Source organism: Leptodactylus fuscus, chromosome 4 (genome assembly GCF_031893055.1).
Source record: "Leptodactylus fuscus isolate aLepFus1 chromosome 4, aLepFus1.hap2, whole genome shotgun sequence".
NCBI classification, from domain to species: domain Eukaryota; kingdom Metazoa; phylum Chordata; class Amphibia; order Anura; family Leptodactylidae; genus Leptodactylus; species Leptodactylus fuscus.
This window is the reverse complement of record NC_134268.1, coordinates 73,831,205-73,855,128: the sequence shown is the minus strand read 5'-3', so window position 1 is coordinate 73,855,128 and position 23,924 is coordinate 73,831,205. Positions and strand designations below refer to the sequence as shown.

At 40.5% G+C, this 23,924-nt stretch overlaps 1 protein-coding gene across 8 annotated transcripts in view; it reads right to left on the bottom strand.

Moving 5' to 3' along the window:
* The window catches only part of PTPRM (protein tyrosine phosphatase receptor type M), a 568,788-nt gene that overhangs the window by 377,150 nt on the left and 167,714 nt on the right, over positions 1-23,924 (bottom strand). For all 8 annotated transcript variants that reach the window (XM_075270676.1, XM_075270675.1, XM_075270678.1 and 5 more), the window contains exons 3-5: positions 17,316-17,587; positions 6,749-6,827; positions 4,564-4,679 (exon numbers count right to left, since the gene is read on the bottom strand). In XM_075270676.1, the coding sequence (XP_075126777.1) occupies positions 4,564-4,679; positions 6,749-6,827; positions 17,316-17,587 (467 nt within the window). The remainder of the gene's footprint in view (positions 1-4,563; positions 4,680-6,748; positions 6,828-17,315; positions 17,588-23,924) is intronic.

Genomic DNA, 23,924 nt, shown 5'->3' with positions numbered 1-23,924 from the left:
GAACATTGAGAGACTCACTTGACCGAGGCCTAGTGAATGCAAGATTCCTGGAGGCTCAGTAACATACAGAGTTGGGGTGAGTGTATCCAGCATCCCAAAGAACTCGCGTTACCTGCTGTCCAGAAGGGGGATCTACCCAGTTGTACCTTTGAGCTCCTGGAACCCAGGACCAGAGGAAATCTATTAGAGAGTTTGAGCAGCAATGGAAGGCTGAATCATACTGGTGGTAAAAGGGAAGACTGGCATCTCACTATACTGAAGCAAGGTGAATCCTCCTGTAACATCTGTTATCTCCTGCTGACTACAGAAGTAAACTGTAAGTGTTTGGTTAACCCCTGTCTGGACTGTATTCTTTCATCGATCCTCTGTTACTCCTCCTGGAAATCATCCCTTCCTCACCTATATCATCTGGCCCTGGGACCTGCCCTGGTTGGGGAGGGTATAACATCTGGCACTGCATCACCACCTATTCCCAGAGGCCCTGCATACAGTGCCCGGCTTCACTTCAAGCCGAAACCCCAACTGGCGTCACGACAAACTTTTATTTTTCTTTAATCCATTTTTGCTTAAAACTCCCCTTTTTCAAGGCGCTGCCACCCCCAGTGTCGGGCCTGCTCGCACCGTGAATCTATATAGGCCGAGCCGGGGCGACTCACCTTTTTGGCGTCACGAACAGGATAGCGAAATTGCGCAAAACTCTTGTTTTTGTTCAAAAAGACTGTTGCATTTTTCAAAATTTTCCTTGCTTTCCAAAATAGCAATGAACAGCAGTTGTATGATTCAAGTTACATTGAGCTGCAGGGTTGGTGTCTTTTCCTTGCAAGCCATGCTGAGTGCAGAACATGTGACATGCCTGTGCAAGGAGCACTGAAAGGCAGTGAAAGATACAGATTGCATCATCCCCAACTGCAGTGATAAATCCTCAATCCATCCATCCATCCATCCATCCGGATCAATGCTTCACAGTATCAAGTACGGTGAGTGTGGCCTTGCTGGGGTTAACAAGGGGAGTGATGTAGCAAGCAAGTGGATCCTCATCCCCAGGCCCCTCTGATTCCCCCATAGACTCTAACCGTGGTCTCAACCAAGTAACTATGGCACCTATATTACCCTTAACAATGCCGTACATTCCGGGTGCGTCCTGGCTGCCCCAGTATACAGGCGAGTCCCATAGCCTCAGAGACTTTAAAGAAAAGCTGAGTAGCCTGTTTGACCTATACCCTATGACAGAAGAGCAAAAGGTTGCAATATTAATAATTCAACTTGGTGGTGCAGCACAAAAGGAAGTGAAATCCTGGCCATTGAGTGATAAAAGAACTGTAAAGGACATTTTTACCAAACTCAGGATCACCTTTGACACCCGCACCACAGCAGAGATAAAAATGCGGTTTTTCAGCTGTAAGCAAAAACCGCAGGACACTGTGAGAGATTTTGCCCTCAATCTGCAAGAAGCTTTGTGGGTTATTAAACAAGTAGATCCAGATAGTATTCAAGATGAGGACAGGATGCTAAAAGAACAGTTTGTAGAAGGCCTATTGTCAGAATCCGGTAAGGCCCAACTGCGCATGATGGCGCTGCAGAATCCTGATATGAGCTTTATTGAATTCAAGGACAGATCCATCCGTATCCTGAGGGAACCTGTCTATCCATGCGGACAGACGGAGGAGCAACAAGTTGCTCTCCACAGGCAAACACCTGTGAGCCCTGCAAATGCTACACCTTTTCCATCTACTGTACAGTGTGCACAGATCCAATCTGATGATGCTGCAGAGCTGCGGTTGCAAATGACTGAGCTAACTAAACATGTAGCTGCATTAACCAAAACTGTTCAAGATCTCCAGGTTTCTCCTCCAGCAAAGATCCAGCTTGCTTCCAGTCCAGAGGATCTACCTTGGAGACGTTCAAGAAGAACGTTGTTTCCTCAACAGCGACTGACGCGCAATACACAAGGACAACTCCCCATACGTTACAGGGACAATCAGTAAAGGCGTCCTAACCCAATGTGTTTGCAGATAGTTGAGTTGTATTTGTATATGTTGAATTCAGTTTATGCAACGTTAAAGGTTTAATTGCAGTGCCGACTCCCTAACAGATTGCACTAGTAGGCGAGTCAGAAATACGAACTGTGCATTAATACTTACTCTCCTGAGCATGGCGTTACCAAGAGAGAATGGACTAAAGGAACTGTGCCAGTGGTTAACATGTTTAGTTTTTCAGGGTTCCTACCACAATAACTGTCTTGTGGTATTGAAACTTTAAAACTTCCATTTGCCTACCAACCTCTTCAAGTGCATGGAATGCAATTTATGCAGGTGCACCAACACTCTCGGGGGTTGGGGGATGATTCAAATATGGCGGCCTGTCGGATAGGAGCCATCAAAACAGCCTGTGCAGTGAAGAATTATGAATGTTCCAAAATACTCCGCAGCTGCACTCGGAGTTAAGGAGGTGGACTAAGCGGTTTGGGGCTGTAATCTGCAAGGAAAGCAACCGTGAATGTTGCTGGGTTGTAAGGAATACACAACCAGAGACTAACGGGTTACAGAAATTGTGTTTACTTGAATGTTTTTGTAAAAGTTTAAATTGATCTTGAGTAAGTTGCACTTTTCTCCTTACATGTGAAGTTTACACTTGTATGTAATGTCCTTCAAACACTATGATGTTCATGTTACTGTCTACTAACCCTCTTCTTAGTTCACCGGAAGAGTAGCCCGAGACGTGCTACTTTTAACAAGGGGGGAATGTAGCGCCCCACAGAGTGGGTCACTCCAAATGTCATCTTATGTGATCTATACTGTGTACTGTGAAGGTATAGTGAGATCCAGTTATCCTGTTAGCATACACAAAGTTCCACAGCCATTATCTCTTTAAGAAAAGGGGTGGAGCTACAGACTGGAAGAGGGTCGCTCTCTTTCAGTTCCAGGTCAGAGTGTGCAAGAGAAAGGAGCAGGTGTGTGGAGGTGCAAGCCTCATGGTGTGATAGAACAGCACAGGAGGCCGGAGACCTGCAGAGGTGAGATGAGACCTTGCAGGGACAGAGCTGCAGTTATAGGACCATCAATTCCTAACTAGTGTAAGAAACACTAAGAACATTGAGAGACTCACTGGACCGAGGCCTAGTGAATGCAAGATTCCTGGAGGCTCAGTAACATACAGAGTTGGGGTGAGTGCATCCAGCATCCCAAAGAACTCGCGTTACCTGCTGTCCAGAAGGGGGATATACCCAGTTGTACTTAACCTCTGAGCTCCTGGAACCCAGGACCAGAGGAAATCTATTAGAGAGTTTGAGCAGCAATGGAAGGCTGAATCATACTGGTGGTAAAAGGGAAGACTGGCATCTCACTATACTGAAGCAAGGTGAAACCTCCTGTAACATCTGTTATCTCCTGCTGACTACAGAAGTAAACTGTAAGTGTTTGGTTAACCCCTGTCTGGACTGTATTCTTTCATCGATCCTCTGTTACTCCTCCTGGAAATCATCCCTTCCTCACCTATATCATCTGGCCCTGGGACCTGCCCTGGTTGGGGAGGGTATAACATCTGGCACTGCATCACCACCTATTCCCAGAGGCCCTGCATACAGTGCCCGGCTTCACTTCAAGCCGAAACCCCAACTGGCGTCACGACAAACTTTTATTTTTCTTTAATCCATTTTTGCTTAAAACTCCCCTTTTTCAAGGCGCTGCCGCCCCCAGTGTCGGGCCTGCTCGCACCGTGAATCTATATAGGCCGAGCCGGGGCGACTCACCAGCAACATCACTATGCTTCTGCCCTGCATGAAGCAAGCAGCGGCAGAAGCGATGCTGTTATTCCGCTCCACTCTGGGGTCACATATGCAAAGCCAAGTGGCGAGAAGCCGCCGGCCCTGTGTGCGCACTCATACACCAGTCTAGCCTTCACAATGCGAATACAGTCCCGACACCCTGTCGGGTCTGTATTTGCATTGTGAAGGCTAGACTGGTGTATGAGCGCGCACGCAGGGCCGGCGGCATCTCGCCACTTGGCTTTGCATATGTGACCCCGCCCACCAATGACGAAACAAAGCCGGAAGATAGAAGATTTCAGAGAAACGAAGATGGGTGAGTATGCGACGTGGGACAACCCCTTTAAACTACTTTAAAAAAAAGGGACATATATAGAAGTTATATAGGACATATATATATATATATATATATATATATATATATATATATATATGATATAGGATGTATACATAGGACATATATATAGGACGTATATAGGAGTTATATACAAGCTTCCTATTACTGTCTATGGATACCAATTACTAATTAGACCTGTTATTTATGCAGCAGAATGTGTGAATAGGAAATGAGGCAGCAGGACTTTATATATGCACAACAGAACTCTGACCGATTGTAAGATATATCACAAAGTGCTGTATGTCATATCATAAATCATAGTCATAAATCTGTAGAAAGATTTCAAGACGTGGGCTGCTTGATGTACCCTTTAAAATATGTGCTTTTCTGCTTTACTTCTAGAAGTCCACAAGTCTTCTGGTACACGATATTTCCTACTTTGGATAGAATAATAATAACTTACTTGTAGCCAAAGTCTGTCACTTGGTGTTGTCTTTCCATTTGCCACACATGTGAACGTTGCAGATTTTCCTGCATTAACATCCTCATTTTTTACCCGTATAAAGTGAGGAGTTTTTCCTGAAAAACAAACAATATAGCATCATTACAATACAACATTAAAGCCTGTGCAACTAGTCTGGTCCTATATACTAGAACCTGTGTTGGGTAAAACCCACAAATATGTCAATATACGGCACTGAGAAGTATAATTCCATTATTGCATACATTACTTAATTGTTATGTATAGCAAGTAATAGACCACAGAATGGTGGAGATGAACACATCCTTCCCTGTAACAGTGATGTTGGGAGATTTGATAGATCACCTTGCCTGTACACGTTACTATATATGCCATGCTATATATCTCTGTGTATCTACCCTAAGCACTATATGTCTCTAAGGGGGCGTTCACACTACCGTCAGTGTCCGACAGGTAGTGTCCGTTCAAAGTCTGGCACAGACATTAGGAGCGGACGCTAGCTGTGTCCGTGACACCTGTCATTCATTTAAATGGCGATCGGGTGCGTTCTTTTGCACTCCGTGCCCTTCCTTCACTTTCCGTTTGTAAAGATGTCAGACTTTTCAAGCGGACAGAAAAAACCTACATATCGGGTTTTTCTGTCCGCTTGAAAAGTCGGACATCTTTACATGTGGACAGTGAAGGAAGGGCACGGAGTGCAAAAGAACGCACCCGATCGCAATTTAAATGAATGACAAGTGTCACGGACACAGCTAGTGTCCGCTCCTAATGTCTGTGTGAGATTTTGAATGGACACTAGGAGCGGACACTACCTGTCGGACACTGACGGTAGTGTGAACGCCCCCTAAGATATGTAAATCCCTGATGAAGTCACTGTCATAAGTGATAGAAACACATTGGGGATTTTAAGGGCCCTTTTACTTAGTTTTGTCTCTGTTGGATTTGGAAATGTCAATGATGGTATAAGGAATCGTAAGAACTCCTGGAGAGAGTATTTTTGTGGTTTCGAGGCAGATGCTCAGATTATACGTCACTCTCTGACTCATGCCTTTATTATTTGTCAGATTTTATAATTTTGGAATAATAAAGATTGTGAGTTATTTCTCATATTGACATTTGAAGTTTTCTTTGTGAGAAAAATGAAAAAGTGTTGTAATATACTTTACGAACTTATTATACTTCTTTTTAGTAGAAAACAAGCTCTAAAATTCTCCCTTACAAGGCTTTAACCATGCATTGTCAGGGACATCTGTCCCCTATTCACTGTGTATTGTCAGTATGTCCAGTTTTATCTATTCTGAAAATGCTAGGAGAGGTTATCGCTATCAGAATTGTGGGGACCAATACCCGGCACCCCTACAGATCAGCTCTTGTCAGCAGTCACTGTGGCTGGAAGCAATGCTCTGTATACTGCTACAAACACTACACTGAAAATGGAGCGGATATTGATATTCATATTGATGACCTATTCGAAGGATATCTGTAACCCAGACAACCCCTTTAATGTGCTGTTATACAGTATTTCAGCATATCTAATTCTTAATTATTGATTTTGCAATGCCTTGTTACTGTTTTCCTATGATCCAAGCATGTATGTTTATGGAGGAGTGGAGAAACATATTGAAGTGACATAAACACTGTTAGGCTTTGCGTTATAGTATAATTTTTGCATCTTCTGAACTAATATCCAACAATGGCTTGTATTATAGCGGTCTTTGTGGATATCTTCTAGTGTCTGTTCAAAGTTTACACTGATTATTAACAAAGAAGTTGCCAAGTCATCGAGCAGAACCAAGGCCAAAAACAAATATTGCGTGTTTATCAGGACAAAACTGAAGCCTTTACCAATGCTAATATACAAAAGATTCTTTTGTATATTAGCATAACCAGAACCAGAATAAAAGAAGACCTTGGTAATAACTGCTTTAATATAACCGTTCTATTGTAGCTCTGTATTTCTTTTCTAAGATTCATTGTATGCAACAACACAGACTCTACCTATAGTCTGCTGGGTATAGATTTCTGTTCCCCAGATATGGCCTTTTCATCATGGCTTATACCATTATTCCCTCCCTGGAATGTAATTTCTGATACAAATGTCTCAATAGTTTCTCAAGTCGTCTCAATATATTGTCAAGCTTTTAATAATGATACAAACAGCACTCACCACAAGGATGTCTTAGGACTTTGACTTCATCTATTGCTATATATCCATGTTGATCAAATGCAATCACTTCAAAATAAACCTGTAAAAGTAAAACAGGGTTATATACACCAATGTATACATCAGAATATTGCAAAACAATTGCCAAATACTTAGAAAGGACCTCAAAATGCATTGAATATTATATAGATTAGATGTCCATTGACCAAATCTGCCGATTTTGGCAGGATCAGCCAACTGTCTAATGTCTATGGGGCGTCCTGGCATTGCCCTGGTGGTAGATGTCAGGGGCATCCCAATGTAGCTATGTTTTATATCAACTTATCCTTAAAAGAAAGGGACTCAAGCAGGCCATGCACAATAGACGTCTATTGACTGAATCTAATGATTTCAGCAGGATCGGACAACTGTCTAATATCTGTGGGGCTGGATCAGGGTTAGAAAAGAATCAGGCAGATCATTTTGAGCTACTCACTCTTTTTGTTCTCTGAGGGATAGGCCTTTGCCAGAGATTAGGGAAAATACACACATACTTGTCTGGCCAAGCTTGCATATATCTGGAGAGTAAGAGTAATAGCTTTTAGGCAATTCCACTTTTTGGCTGGACCACAATTCCTCTATACATAGAATTGCAGCATAATGTGAATTGTTTTGGGTCCAGGGAATTGACTCCTCACCTATCAGGAAGTAATAGCAAGTCTAGCTATATGGTATCTTATCAACATCATAATGCAAATCCATTAATGTCTAAAAATGTGCAGATCAAAGAAAGCGTAGGCTGTCAAGTGGGTTTTGCATGACATTGGTACCTTGATAAAAATGTGGTTTACAAACATAGAAATCTGAAAAAGAATCTATATAGTTATTTTATTTTATATTTTAAAACAGTTATAAATATTTTAGAACAGATAGACAAGAACTCAGATAGACAAGACCTCACCATGTAACTATAAAAGTCCTATAAAAAGTGTTCCGCTACCAGCACTGGCTCAGCAAGAAGGGTCTGTCCTAGTTAACTACCAAAGCATTGACACCAATCAGCTGTCACAACGGGGGCCTTGTGAGCAGCTCTGTGACAGTGTAATGGAGGCAAAGCTTGCAGACTGGATAATAGTGCTTTCTGCTCTGTTTGTCTTTAAAATAAAAAAAATAAAATACCTTGCTGAGCTTGCCAAGGATCCACTAATGAAAGCCCAGGGAGAAATGAACAATGTCTAGGGACTTTGTATAAGGAGAAGCTGTTTGTACAGATGCATTAATATCATCAATGTACTGTTGTGCACAAATTAAAACCTCCCAGCGCTCACGGCCTCTTGCTCATCCAGTTAGTTTATCAATACCTGGAATATTTAATGCTCCATCTGTTTGTTAGAGAACATGTCAGATACACAGAGATGAATGTCCCTGATGTCTAAAGGGGATCAATGGCATGGGATTTAGATGGGATGTGATCTTCTATCATAGAGGATATCAGCATTATAGATTACACAGTATTGCATGACTAGGTTCTGATCATATGACTTCAAAAATAAAGTGCAAGATTGTACTTACTGAAGACTAAAGCAGACCATACAGTGATATCATGAAGGATGGAGTTACAATTAAAGAAGACCATTTACCACTTTCACCAACGCCAAGTCATTTCAAGTTACTATAAGTACACTGATTTTTTTTGACCCCACCATTCCTGAGCAATCATTTCTGTTCTGCTCTACTGTCAAGTGGGCTGTCACAGGCTGTTGTTTTTAAGATACACCACCCAACAATAAGTATAACATATTGAGTACCTAAACTGACTGCACTGTTTACTCAGGAATGGTGAGGGGGAAATAAAAAAATAGATAAAAATCTAACTACAGTGGAATTAGTAAAACTGCAACTATTTAGGATGCAGAGAGTTGGAATTGGTGGTCCTTCAAAGACTTATTGCTGTCTGTTGAAATGAATTGAGTTGCTGGAAAATAAATAAAATAAAGGGTTTTCTGAAAGTGCCTCTTTAATTTAGTTTGTTCTAAGGACATGTATGTATATCAGTATCTATCACAATCAAACCTTGTGAGGCTGACAGTTTGGTAGGGTATCTATATTGTGGTTGTGTCATCAGGCAGGGAAATTATATGAATGAGAAGATAACCTGGACACACTAAGGGAATCATGGCAGGGTTTCTTACAAACGTAGGACCATAGAAAGTTTTTACATTCATGGTCGTATCCATTGGTAACCAATCAAGACAAAAGACTAACACCACTAATATGGTTAGAGAAAATTCTTAAAACTCAGCAACATTTTTATTTACTAATATTTGCAAAAAAAAACTCTAAGAAAAAATTTAGCATCATGTGCATCTTCAGTACCTTAAAGGGGTATTCCCATCTTATAAAGTGATAGCATGATAATAGGATATACCATCATTTTATGAGCAGGGTGGATCCAAACTCTAGAAGCCCCACCATTTCTTTCCTGAGAACGAAGGAGCCACAGCACTGGCTGTTTTCCTCTCCATGACTAGGACCCATTCATTTTCAGGGATCCAAGATGTCATTCACTTTTAGACTTGGGTCCAAGGCATCATTTTGGACAAGGTCTAATAACTTAAGCTCTGTCTCCAGAACTGCCAATTCCTGTAGTTTGACATAACATAGCTTAGCACAGTAGATACTATACAGGAGTATATAATGAAACTGAAAAATTAAACTAATAGCCCTAATAATAAATATTTTGTAATTTAATCAAATTTCCATGGGGGAAACATTCATCAATGAGTAAATAAAACGTGAAATGTCACATGCAGAGTAGAAAGTCCCATGTAGACGAGTATATTAAATCGATTCTGGATACAAATGTCTGCCATACCCCCAGCTTAGATCCCATTTTCAGTGCTTACCCATTTAAGAGATCATGAAAGAAAAATGACAGTCATTAGAGTGGCATTCTAATGCAGTTATACTAAACAACGCTGACACTTCCAATACATCTCGGGAGAGAAAATGTGGGACTTAAAACAGTGCTGTGTTTTCCATCATTTATGCTCCATGTCTTTCCTAGCTTGCCAAATGATATTTTTATTCTATCCTCATTCCGGCACCTTTTATCATACCAGACTTGACTTTACCAGGTACAAGAAAAATGAGATAGAAAAATTAAGAGACAGAAATATTTATTGAGGGCAATTTAACTAAAAGGGATATTTTTTTTCCCAAAGAGAAACATTTATCAAACAGAGAAATATGCAGCATTAAGCAAAATTGAGGAAGCTGGAATCAACACCCTATTTTATGTGAGATTAAAGGCTATGAACACCTTTGCATCTTTTTTATATATAAAATTCTATAATGTTTGTGTAATTGGTTATAAATAAAATCTCCTATTGGTTTATCTTCTGCCGCTTGCATATGTAATCATATAGTGCAGGCTGCTCAGTCCTAGTCAGAGTGAAGTCTATCAATGATCGCTCTGACAGATCCGTTTATAGTTTTATCTCTGTTCTCTTGAACAATCCTCGAAACTGACTGTACCTGAAAGGATTACTGAGTGATCCTTGATTCACATCTGTATTTGGTAATCCGTTCAGGGAGTCCCCCCTGAACAGACTACCGAATACATTTCCAAGCAATGTGCAGTGAAAGCACACGGACCCCATAGACTATAATGGGATCCGTGTGCTTGCCGCACGCTGCCCGCACGAATCATGCGGACATGAAAATAGATTGTGAAGTACTTTCCTGTCCACATGTTCCCTACTGAGATCTCGCAGCAAGCACATGGACCACATTATAGTCTATGGAGATCCGTGTGCTTTCACTGCACACCACTTGCAAATGTGTTCGGTAGTCCATTTGGGGGGGGGTCCCTATAAACTCCCCTGAACGGATTACAGACACAAATGTGAATGAAGCCTGAGCCATCAAACAACTCAATTTCACTTGAGACAGGACTGAGCAGCCGGCAACGTATGAGAAAACATTCAAGCTGAAGAAGATGAAAGGTTTAGATTTAATTAAATACATTACAGTAATGATTTTATCACATAAAAGATGCACTAAGATAAAAAAAACAATGATGCAAAGGTATCGACAATAATGTGTTTTAGGTTTCCTATTCTTCAGATTTCTAATGATTCTATAAAATGAAACCAGTAATAATACAACACTTGTCCCTAATGTAGTGACTACAAAGCTATATAGCAAATATTCAGACGACTACTACTACCCAATGCAGCTGTACTGCTTCCATATTGGTTTTGGTAATCCAGTCATGCCGTCTTACAGCTGGGTCTCCCTAAACTAAGTCTAAATTATCACTAGGACATTTGCTATGTTATCTAGGCTCTATGGACTGTGGCGACATAGAATATACGAAACGTTACTGTCCCCCAAAGCTCTTTTACTGACACCGTAATATAAAAATCAAGCAAAAACGGAACACAAAAAGTATTCTAACACATCTTTACAAAATAAAAGCAAAGAGAAGATCAATGTACATTAAAAACAAAGCTATGGTGCGATACAGGACGTCATCCAACCTTTAACCTTGCTCTGTCTGAGCTTAAGTAATACGTATTCCATTATTTATGACATATACACTCATAATATCAGCTCAGCCACACTGTGAAAGTGGTGCTTGACTTCCTCGGCACTTGGCTAGGCTGAGCGCCTCTTTGAGAGATGCTTTACATGAGGTTATTCATCAGATATGTGCCAAACAGGAAGCCGTGAATCAACGTACCACAGCAATGATCCGCCCTGCATCACTGAAGAGCAAAATTAGCTTTCATCCTCACCACTTTCCCCAGCTGTTTGTGCTGGACATGCTGAATGTTATCATAACCCATCCAACCAGGAGCCCATAGACAACTTGTCACTTCTCAAGAGTAATGGAAATATTGCTCACTTTCTACAAGAACCAATATATTTCCTGTCCGAAGAAATAAATACTTGCAGCATTGTATGGAGTTCCTTCAAAAATCAATATATGTGGCTCAATGCATCCAATAAAACAGTGGCTGAGTATAACGCCAAATATAATGCGTTGGTCTCACTTCATATCCTCCCTGAAGGCCCTAATAAAGATGCTAGATTTGCTCAGAATACTTTCTAAGTAATACCTTCTTTAATTTGAAGTATTTTAGTAGATTTAAAACTGGAGCGTAAGAAGTCAGTGCAAGAAATGGAGCATACACAGCAGTCACATGGCCATAGTTAGTAATAGTCTGAAGCCAACTCATTTATTCAATAGGAGAGTGTGCAGGGAGGGCAGTAGATAAGACATCATATATTGTCAGTACTGGATGTAATGATGGCTTAGTGTTGTTACCTATAGAGGGGAAATGTTCTTTTGTAATCTTGTCTATTATGTATGATGTTTCCTGCAAAGAACACCCCTATAGAATTAGCTAGTGTCAGGCTATTATGGGGTGTAGTGGTCAGAGTGAAAATTGCAGGACTTATTACTTTTTAAAAATATAGATAGCGCCATGGAAAATCAAAAGATATGTTTAACATAAGATTGTCACACATGGTTATTGTCGTATCAGTGGAAACATCAATTTTCACTTCAAGAGGTGGCGCAGGAAGGAAATGGTAGGAATCTGAGTGGCAAGATCAGTGCTCCATGGAGCTGAAGGCCGACATGTTGTACTGGAGTGAGCTATTGCTGTACCATGTGACAGATGAATTATGTGAGCACTGTGGTGTTCTCAATCAGCTGATCTGAGGGTATGTCAGAACTCCACTGATCACATGTTGATGACCTATCCTAAGTAGTCAATATGTGAACCTTGGAAAATCCCTTTAAGAAGAAGAAATATGTAACTCTCAAGTTAAAGCTTTAATTTGCTTAAGACTTAGGGTCTTCCAACAACTTTTGGTTGTGCAATGGAAATAGTAAAATTGTGACTAAGTGCTAGAGTTCTAGAGAATGCTCTGTGACATTTTATTTCTAATGCTACAACTTTTGCAAGTGCATCCTTAGAACGCAACATGCTGGGGATTAAGTATAGAAAGCTAGTCACCAGTGGTATAACTTTGAGAGGACGCAGAGGGCACAGCCACAACTGGACCAGGGAGTCTCATGGGGCCCAGTAGGTGGCTCTTTTCAATATGAGGAGACCAGTGCTTTAAATCATATATTATAGTTGGGAGTCCTGGTACAATTTTTTTAGCCTCATGCACACAACTTAGCGTGCAGGTTTAGAAAGGTAGGCAAATTTATAAAGGAATGCAGCCAGATTACATCCACATGACATTGTAGTGTCCGATCTGATATCGCGGAGCAGGATAGAACCTGCTCTAGAATTATACAGGAGAATCAGAGAAGCGCTAAAGGTCGCATATATGTAGCCTGACAGTACAACATACAGTATATGTCAGAAAATTCTAACTTGTATTATTTGGGGGAGTTTGAGGTGGGTACATTTTGTGCTAAAACCCTTGTCAAAGAACTTTGCATAAGCAAACTTTAATAAGGACTGTAAAACCATTGCTATTTTAGAATCAACTCAGATCAGGTAGAAATTACAGTCTGCAATATTTCATTTAGAAAGCAACAAATATTTACGGCAAGCTCAATTATGTTTATATGATTTCTAATCAACACCATGAACAACATAAACTCCAGCACTTCATTGCTGCCTTTGCTGTTGCCATCCAGTACAGTGAACAGTGAGCACGTGATTGTACTTTCTCTTTTATGTGGAATGAAATAATATACGGTGGTCAAATAAAAGTTGGCATTAATTAGACATCGAGCCTGTGCCTAATCACTGGATAATTTCCATCTTAAATTGCTGCAGATGATAATTAGCTGGCAAATTGTTGTGCTCACGGAATGGTGGTGTATATGGTACATGGAGGAGAAGCGGCAGTGATTAGTGCGATGGCGGCGGGCGCTGAAAGTTCACATCGGCTTCTATTATAATTATACGTTCAAGAGCATTTATATGTAAACGACATTCATCAACTCCCACTCCCAGAATATCTATTGTCATCTTTACAGCATCATCAACTTTCTTAAAGGGCAAGCTGTATTTCACAAGTGATGTGGATGAATTGTACTAGGAAAATACTGAATATTATTTTTTACATTTTTACATCTGCATAGTGGTTTCCATTGTAAATGAAAACCTCAATATAGTGCCATGTCTGGTGCACAATGGACACAGGTGACGACAGACAGAAGCCACTAAGTAATAATGGGGTCTGTTGGGTTCCTTCAGGGTGACTATTGTTTTGATGAAAAAAGTTGCATTACAAGCTATTGTTTGCCATCTAAATTGATCGGCAGTGAAACTCCCAACAGGGTCTCTGAAGCAGAGAATTATCCCGTACTTCACTTTTGAACATGCTCCTCTGTGTTTACAAAGGACTATCTGTATATTTTATATTTCTATAACTTCAAATAGTCTTGAATTTTACTTGTACATAATTCTACTTTTTTTTTATTTTGCAAGATAGAGAGAAGCATACAAAACAACAAAAGATTCACTTTGGAAAAGAGCCCATTCTGCTCAGATATTTCTAAATGTGTTTGAATTGAACATACATAATGCACTTGGCCCTGGAAATGTAGATGTGAAGGTGATGGAGTTCTTGTAAAACAAATCCAAATCTATTAGAACAGGGTGTACGCACTCCCCTAAGGTCTGACATAACAGGTCACTACATAGGAGGAACACCCAATATCTATGTAAAAAATGGTGCGGGGTCAAAAGCTATAAATTCAGAAGGCCAAGGGTCAAGTATTTTCTAAGTTAAATCCAGTAATAACTGGATTGTGTGCTGATGGACTCCAGCCAATTCCTTGTTTAGACACTTTGTAAGATCTTATTAGACCACATTGTCTGGGATGCACATTACAGTACAATGGAACGGCATGAGTATTCTGACTTATCACAGACGGATAAAGGTGGTTGTACAATATATTCTATGCTAATGTTCAAGTGTAATTAACGGAGGTTATTTCTGCCCTACAGTGAGGATGCTACATGCTGGATCTGTGGCTTAATTCTCCATATATAAGCCTCAAAATCATCCTTGGAATAGTTAGAAGTTTTCTGATTACCGTATATGGTTATCAAGTGGCTTAAAAATACAAAACTCAATGGTGTCTGGACTCAGGTCTGAGTGTCCAGACCAGTATACAATACGTAGGCCCTAACTGGCAAAGTGTAGGTGCACTACATACAGGCTGAAGAAGCTGAAGGATGAGCCTTTTCTAATAATATACTACTGCTATGCAGGGTATTCCTTCCAGGCATCCTCCAATGAACTGTCCAATATACAAAAAGGATAAGATGTCTTGGTAGTTGGAACTGAGTGTTCAAGGTCTCTATTAGGAAGACAAAAAATACTGCAGAGTTCTACGCATTTAATCAGCCATGTACAAGGGGTACCCAATAGCGCTTTCTTTCATTAGAACAACACTGAAGGATTGGTCTGCTATACATATATTTTATCATTGCATTAAAAGTCCCTAAATCACCCCTTGTGATACCATTGTCAATAAGGAAGTCATCTGCTTCAAATAATCTCCTAGTGGTAAGCTATCTTCTATACTGGGAGTGATATAGAAGCTGGAGGAGGCCTGGAGGAGGTGGAGTATCAAATCAAAAAAATCAAATCAAAAAATGCTTTATTGGCACGTCCGAATAGGTATTTGGCATTGCCAAAGCTAGTAAAGTGGGTGGGTGGGGGGGGGAGTTGGGTTGGGTGGGTGGTGGGTATGGGGGGGGGGGGGTTCGGTTATAACAGTCCATGGAGTCTCATCTTCCTCTTCGTTGGTGACTGCTATATGGGGAGGTGGGGGTGGGTGGGGGTGGGTGGGGCGGGTGTTTTGGGATAAATATAACAGTCCATGGAGTCTCATCTTCCTCTTGTTTGGTGACAGCTGGACACGTATTGGGCAGCGATCTCCACAGTGGCCTCTTCTTCTCCCAGTAGGATGTAGAGTTTCCTCTTCTCGTCTGCAGATATGAAGTCTGGGATGTGGGCAGAGAGTCTTTGGTAGTAGACGGCCCTCATAGCTGAGTATTTGGTGCAGTGTAGCAGGAAGTGGGTCTCGTCTTCTAGGGCCCCCTGGTCACAGTGCTGGCACAGTCTCTTCTCCCGTGGCTTGTACGTCTGTCTGTATCGCCCCGTCTCTATCTCTAGGTTGTGGGCGCTCAGTCTGTATCGGCTCAGGGTCTGTCTGTGCTTGGGGTGGCGTATTCTCTCCAGGTAGGTGGCCATGGTGTAGTCCCTTTGTAGGGATTGGTACACGGTGAGTTTCTTGGAGTTATTTATTTCGTTTCTCCATTCTTCAATGTACCGCTCTCTGTTTGCCTCTGTGGTCGCCTTTATTTCGGCCTTGGTTATCATCTGTTGGAGTTTTTGGTTTGGTGGTTGGCTGCTGTTTGGTTGTTGAATGTCTGGTTTGCTCAGGTGGCTTAGCCATGCTTGGTGGTGGTATGAGTCAGGCTTGCTCCCCTGGATGTGTGCCTGGAAAGCTAGCGCCCTCTTCTGTATGGTGAGCCATAGGGGGAGTCTGCCTAGCTCTGCCCTGCAGGCTATGTTGGTGGTGTTGCGATGGACATGTAGCAGGTATTTGCAGAACTCCAGGTGGAAGTTCTCTGTTGGGCTGGAATCCCACCTTGACTGGTCTGGGTAGGTGGCTGGGCCCCAAACCTCACTGCCATAGAGAAGGATCGGGGAGATGACAGCGTCAAATATCTTCATCCAGACCCTCACCGGTGGTTTGAGGTGGTACAGTTGTCTTCTGATGGCGTAGAAGGTTCTGCAGGCTTTTGCTTTCAGGGTTTCTATTGCTGCTTTGAAGCTTCCTGATTGGCTGAGCTCCAGCCCCAGGTAGGTGTAGCTGTTGGTTTTCTCCAGTGTGGAGCCGTTCAGTGTGAATTGTGAGGTGGTGGAGGCTTTATTGTGGCCCTTCTTCTGGAATACCATGATTTTGGTCTTCTTCTGGTTGATGGGTAGGGCCCATGTGGTGCTGAATTTTTCCAGCACTGACAGGCTTTCTTGGAGGTCTTTCTCGGTGGGGGCCAGGAGTAGGAGGTCATCGGCGTATAGCAGGAACTTCACCTCTCGATTGTTCAGGGTGAGGCCTGGTATGTCACTTCCAGAAGATACCTTCCTTACATATACCGTATGCTATGAACAAAAACTAAATGTCTGATGAAGAGTGTTACCTGAAGCAACACACCATAATACATAAATATTCCACAAATTGTATGGAGTTTTGATGCAATAATAAAATATATATGAACCACACCAATCTTTCACAAAGCTGTTCTACTCTTATTGTCAGCCATGTCTTTCCTATGTGAACCTTATTATTATGTGAATGCAAGTTAATCTGGATTTCTGTATTGATTTAGTGAGTCGTTCGATTGGAGCGGTGTCTTTTACTGATCTTAAAAGCTCGTTTCACTGCATAAAATTCGGCTACATACAAAAGTATATCACTATTTTACCCATTAAACCATGTATCTCGGAGCATTGTACTAATAGTTCTTTTTCTGTCTAAATCCACAAGTTGACTGCACTATTATAAATTGCTTACATAAGTAGATTATCCTACCTGGTAGAAATTGGGCCAGAAGGTGCTTATTGCGAGTTCTGCTCGGTTCCACGTGCCAGTTGCCGGTCCTGATATATTCCAGATAGAGCTCCCCTTTTCCCCATTGTTTACTGTCACATAAATGTTCATAGATCCAGGAAGGGCTCCACTTTTACTGGACACAAAGTAATGAAAGTCAATGCAGTGAGTGTCATTCTCTTTCAATTGAGGTAAGAGCAGGACAGCTTTCTGCCCTATACGTCTTCCAGTTGTATTCACCATCAGAAAAGAACCTGAAATGCAAAAGAATTTGCTGTTAGTAAGAGATTAAATAAATTCAATAATATATCAGTGTGTTTATATTGGAAAAGATCTATCATTGTTTTCTTTTTAAGGTATGGCCGATGTCTTTCTCAGCCCCACTTAGCTTTTCTGTTCACTCTACACACATACAAGCATAGGACCAATTGTCTGGTGATAGAGACTATCAAATCAGAAGCTTAGAAATAACAGATAAGGTTGTGCCTACAAAGGATTATTACCTGCTGGTTATTTTCCTCCCTGTTTTCTGCATTGCTGTTTTAGGCTGGTCTTACATGACCATAATTTAAGTCTGCAAACGGTCTGCTATTTTGGGTTTTCAATTGCAGACACATTATATTCAGTGCGGCCTCTTACACCACTGGATATTTTATCTGTGGTGTGCCGTGCCATGACCTAGGTCCGCACTGAATACAGCAGGTCCACAAAGGCCATCAATTCACGGCACTGCACAGACTCGCCCATAGAACTCTATGGGTGCGTGCGGCAGGACACGGACATCTGCGGAATGTCTATTTGCAGTAAAATAGTAGTGTTGCTGATCAGCAACTTGCGGACCATAAAACCAATACGGTCATGTAAGACCAGCCTTAGACTAAGACTCCATTCAGGGAGAGCTGTGATTTGTGGCTATAACTCAGCTACAGAGTCTTTATACGTCAGAGTCAGAGATAGTCTCAGATCAACTGTCTGTTGCATTATTGCTACTGTCTCCATCCCCTTTAGCTCTTTAAAACAAAAATAGCACTTTTCCCCTCATTTGAATACAAATAAAATGGCGATGAAGGGCAGGTCCACACCTGCGCCCGGTCTCTGTTTTTGGGTTTCCGTCTTCTGCCGACAGAAACTGGACTGGAGACGGAAACCCGCCGGTCAGTTTTCAAACCCATTCACGTGGTGAAACCAGTTCTTTAATTGAACACAAAGTCGGACATGCATGACTTTGTGTCCGGTTAAAGAAAACGGTTTCACCGCGGAGAGATAGAAGACGCTCATGGGCGGTACTTTGCAAACCCATTCAAGTGAATAGGTTTGAAAACTGATTGCTGGGTTTCCGTCTTCTGTCCAGTTTTTCTCAGTAAAAGACGGAAACCCAAAAGCGGAGACTGGGCGCAGGTGTGAACCCACCCTTACATGAAAATGGGGTTCCAAGGCTGTATAACAGAGGCATATTTGGAAACTGAAGAATCACCTCTACAAGGTACTGAATTAGTTTTATAAACCATTTACTGAGGATTTCCTTTAATTTTTTTAGAAACAGGTGTACTTAAAGGGGTTGTCCAGACAAAACTGAACATTATATTTAATCTTTAAATAGGCTGGGGGCAGGGGAAAAAAAAAAATTATACTCGGCTTTCCCCGTGGTTCTGGGACCTTCCAGCGCGATCCAGCCTGCCCACTGCAGTGTTAACATATGGTGGAAGTCTCAGACACACGTGACCACTGAGGCCAATCAGCGGCCTCAGCCAAGGGCCTGAGATTATGGGTGACATCTCAGGTCTCTTCCCAAGGCCTGCTGAGGCCACTGACTGGCAGCTTCAGTGGAAGGGATCCGTGAAGTCAACCACACTTGGGAGCATCAGGGCCGTCATGATTTATTTATTTTTTTAAATTTCCCTCAAATTTATCAATTTGCCTGGACACCTTCTTTAACTTTCCTTGGACTGTTTCTGCAGCTTCGCCTAGTTGTAGTTAAATAAAGATACTATATAAATTTTCCTTTTTTTCCTTTTTATATGAGGTTGTATTTACCTAATTATAAGACTTTCTAAGGAGCAGATTTGATCAAGTACGTTCTGATGCATAAAGCCATAGAACGGTGTACTTTATTTTTCTCATGTCTGTACATCTGATTAGAAAATTGAAGCATTTCAGAATCCTGAAATAAATGGCGATAAAGTATAAGCCCGGTATACTGTTATCTCTCATTGTAGCTCTAAAAATCCATGCTTGTCAGACCTATTAAATGTACACAGAGTGGATTTTGAAACTTTGGTATGGAAACTGAAGACTGTAATAAAAATAATGCATTGCATTTTCAGAACAAATGCTTCAGATGGATTAATTTTCTAAATGCCTCTAGCAGCAGGAGAGAAAGCTTTTTTTCCTACAAGAAACAAAGTCTTTGCATTCTACTGTAGACTATAATAAATCCGTATATTAAAAAAATAAAGTGAAAAGGGTCTAGTGAACAATATGCTAAGTACCTCTAAATATGAAGCATATTCTCTAAAAAGCTTCCTATACTAAATGCATGCTGTTCTTAAATTCCCTATTTTATCCACCCATATATATAATAAAAGCAACTGCATAGTCAAATCCATCAGTGTGAAGTTATAGACTATGATTTATGGATATCATCTGAAAAAGTCACCAATGATATTAATTTAAGATAAGTATTCTGCTCCTGTGACACAACAAGGTGATGGTTGCAAAGAAATGAACACGGGACCTACCGTAATCTCTAAGACAAGAGCCATACACATAAGGTAGGCTGAAGGCTCATTTGGCTGACAGCAATCTCCTCCCATATACAAGGACTCTTCGATCAGCCTAAAGTACATATTTATTTCCATAGGGAGAGGGAGACAAGTTGCTGCCAGACATCTGCAGAACAAAGGATCAAGAATGCTGAAATCTAACAGAGAGCAGATGTCAGGGGACAGTCAGGAGTCAGGCTGCTACCATATATATTATAGCGTTGCAAAAATTCTGCTGAAATGGGAGGTTTTACTAAAATAATCTAATATATACAGATGTAGTCACACATAACTGATCTCAATACTTATTACTTATCATAAAATCATGTTGTTCTTCAGAAAATCCTTTGTGATACACTGATCAGGAACGGCATGTGTTTGGCCATCTTTTCAGGTTTTTCTCATAAACAACACTTATCGCCTACCCAGAGTAAAGGAAAGAAATGTCTGTTTGCTGGAGATCCCACCACTTGGACTTCCACTGGTAATGAGAATGGAGATCAGCGAATCCCTTGTGTGAATGAGTCACAGTGCACATCTGAAACCTTTGTTGCATTCACATCAATGGGACTAGATTTAAAGGTATGGTTCAGGCTAAAATTTTATTTTTTGATTGGGCAGGGGAGTTGAAAAAAAAATATAAAAAAAACCTATACCTATCTTTGCAACTCCAGTGTAAGTTCCCGGCACACGAGACCATTGAGGCCCATCAGTGGCCTGAGTAGAAGGGACCCGGGATGTCACAGCTGACTAGGACTTCCGTAAAAGAAGACAGTCGAGCAGCAGGACTGGAAAGCGTTGAGAGGACACCAGGGCACTGGGGGCGTTTTTTTATTATTATTTTTTTACATTTCTTTTTTATTTCTTTTCTCCTCCCTTTGCCTAATTAAAAAAATAAAAATTTTAGCCTGGGCAATCTCTTAAAATTTTTACAAAATTTTCACACACTTTATGTTCACTCCATAGATTATCCCATCCTGAGCATGACTGCAAATCACTTTCATTAAACTGTTTTGACAGTCCTGCTACTAGGGGGCTCCTATCTTTCCTATCTGCTGTCCACTACCTGTAGTCAAGTGAAATACATCCTTGGTGCTCAGGTGGAAACGTGAGAAATAGGCGAGTGGGTCCAGTAGGTATTATCTCTGCAAAGGTACTTATTTCCTCCCAGCTCCAGTGCACACTGTATATAGGGAGATATTTTTGTCAGTACTAAGATCTGTGTTGGAGGAGAAGGACAAAGACATGCAAATTACTTAATTTTTCTGAATTAGAATGGAGAGAGGTGCTTGTGAAAAGATTAGCTTGAGTAGGATCACAGCCATTGTATATTCATTCCATATATAAGATCTGTCTAGATAGTGACAAAACGAGCATTAAATATTAAATAAATAGCCTCACGAGAAGTGTTACTCAGTAAACTACAAGCAGAGGTCCGCACTATCTACCTGCCCCTTGCTCTGAATCAACTGCAAATGAAAGTGCAAGCAAATAATATATATTTATATATATATATATATATATATATATATTTTTTTTTTTTTTTTCATTAATGCTAGGTTGACACTAACATTTGGGTTTCCATTCTTCAGCTCCACTTAAAGAGTGGTAACCCGCAGAACCTGCATACCTAATAGTCTGTAATGAGTCCGCCAGGTTTCCGTCCAGATGAAGTTGAGCGATATGTCCTGCTTGCATATTTTAAGCAGAATGGGAGAAAGAGCTCCTGAATGGTCACTGAATTCTAATGAGACTGCTGTGTTATTTACATTTTACCTTTTTTTTTTACATTAAAAAAAAAACAAAAACAAAAAAACACCTCAAAATGTAACCCTCTTCCAAAATCTGCCATCCTATTGCATGACGGTCAGGAGCTGAGTGGCAACCATAAACAGCGCAAACCTGGCGGCATAGAGCCAAACCTCTATTTTTTTCGCTGTTCCACCTTTCCATAAAGAGTTAAATAAAAATAAATAAGAATATCAGACATTCCCCAAATTAGTATACGTAAAGAGTACATATGGCTGCACAAGTTGTCTTATGCAGCCAAGTATATGAAAACGTAAAAAAATTACTGGAATCACAATATGGTGACTCAAAGAATTTAATTTTTTTTTTCGATTTTTTAAAGGCAGTAAAATGTAAGAAAAACTTCATAAACATGCTACTGTTGTAATTGAAACAACCCGTAGAATACAGGTAACATATAATTTGTGATGCACCGTGAATGCCAGAAAAAACGAAACCAATAAGTCGTACAAATTCTGTTTTTCTATTATTCCACCCCATTCTGATTTTTCCAGCTTCCCCGTACATTGTTTGGAATATTAAACAGACAATTTAAAGCCCCCTATGGCTCTGTGAACAGAAAATTAAAAAAGTTGTTTTCGGAAGGCGGGAATTAAAAAACAAAAAATTTTAAATGGCCATGGTAGCTTGTGGTTAAAGAGGATTTTTAAAAAAATTGCATCCTTGGAAATAAAGCTATCAAGTACGAACCTTGGAAACTTTAAACGTTAAAACTTAACTAAACTTTCCCATAACTTTTGTGACATTAATACATTGTGTAATATAGTTTATTAACAGATTATATCTCCTTTCCATGAAATCCTGTGCAGATATCCACTATTCCTCCATCTCTGCCGTTGTAAAACTTGGAAATAGTTTTAAAAAAACGGCACAGACTACACTATAAAAATTTGCAATTAACTTGATAAATTGCCCCTGAAGACTTTCTTTCTTACAAAGCGAGATGGTCACTTCAAATGACTGTATCTTCGGATTTATACCACCTAGGAAAATGGTTCTGGTATCACAGCTTTCAAGATTGAAGTACTAGCTATAACAGAACCTGAGATATTACTATAGACACGATAGCAAAAAAATACAAGTTACACTTTAATGACACCAACTTTAGATTATTTGCCATCAGAATTTAAGACCACATCATGCAAAGTGCACAAGACTTATCCACAGTGTATAGATTCATCCCTATAATCCTCCCAGCTATACATTTATTATATTAAAAAGGACTGTGACTTAAATAGTACTTGTACTCAATTTCGCAGGATAAGACCCAGAGGCCAAAGTTCCTGTTCCTTGCTATTTTAGATTTTGCTCACATTTTTGTGTAACTTGCCATATCCATTACCCTGGTCGCATACATAAACCTGTGTCATATTTTATATGGATTTGATTTCCCCTTGTGTTGAGCGGTATGTGATGGCTTGCAGGAAATTTGCATAAACAGATAATGCCATAAACAAATGTATTTTCAAGGCTCTTACACAGTGAACACAGCGTTCATCAATCACAGCAATACAAATACAAATGGGTTTGCCCTTTCTTAATGGTGTGAAGTCTATTTCTATCAATCTAGTGCACTTGCCAGACATCCAATCGGCATTAATGAAGGCGCAGAGCACTATCAGAGCCCATGGAAGACAATCACACGTCTGACACAGTTATACAATCTGTCAATCATTACAAACATGACTGACATGTCACAGCAGTAAATAGATAAGGGGCGACCACACAGGTATAAAAAAGACAGACTTGAAATTCTTAAGAAACCTAATAGATCATGACTTTATGAGATAATTGACTTGAAAAGGTCTCACAGTTGCGTGCAATGTATAAATACACCTGCATCCACAATGTGGCAGCTTTACAACTTAGCAGAAACGTATTCATACTATGAAATGCAAATCTCTATCCAAGGTTGAGCATATGAATCTCAGAGGATTAAAGGGGTATTTCCATCTGATCATTTAGGGATAAATGCATGGGATATGCCATATATGACTGATATATACAGATCCCACCACTG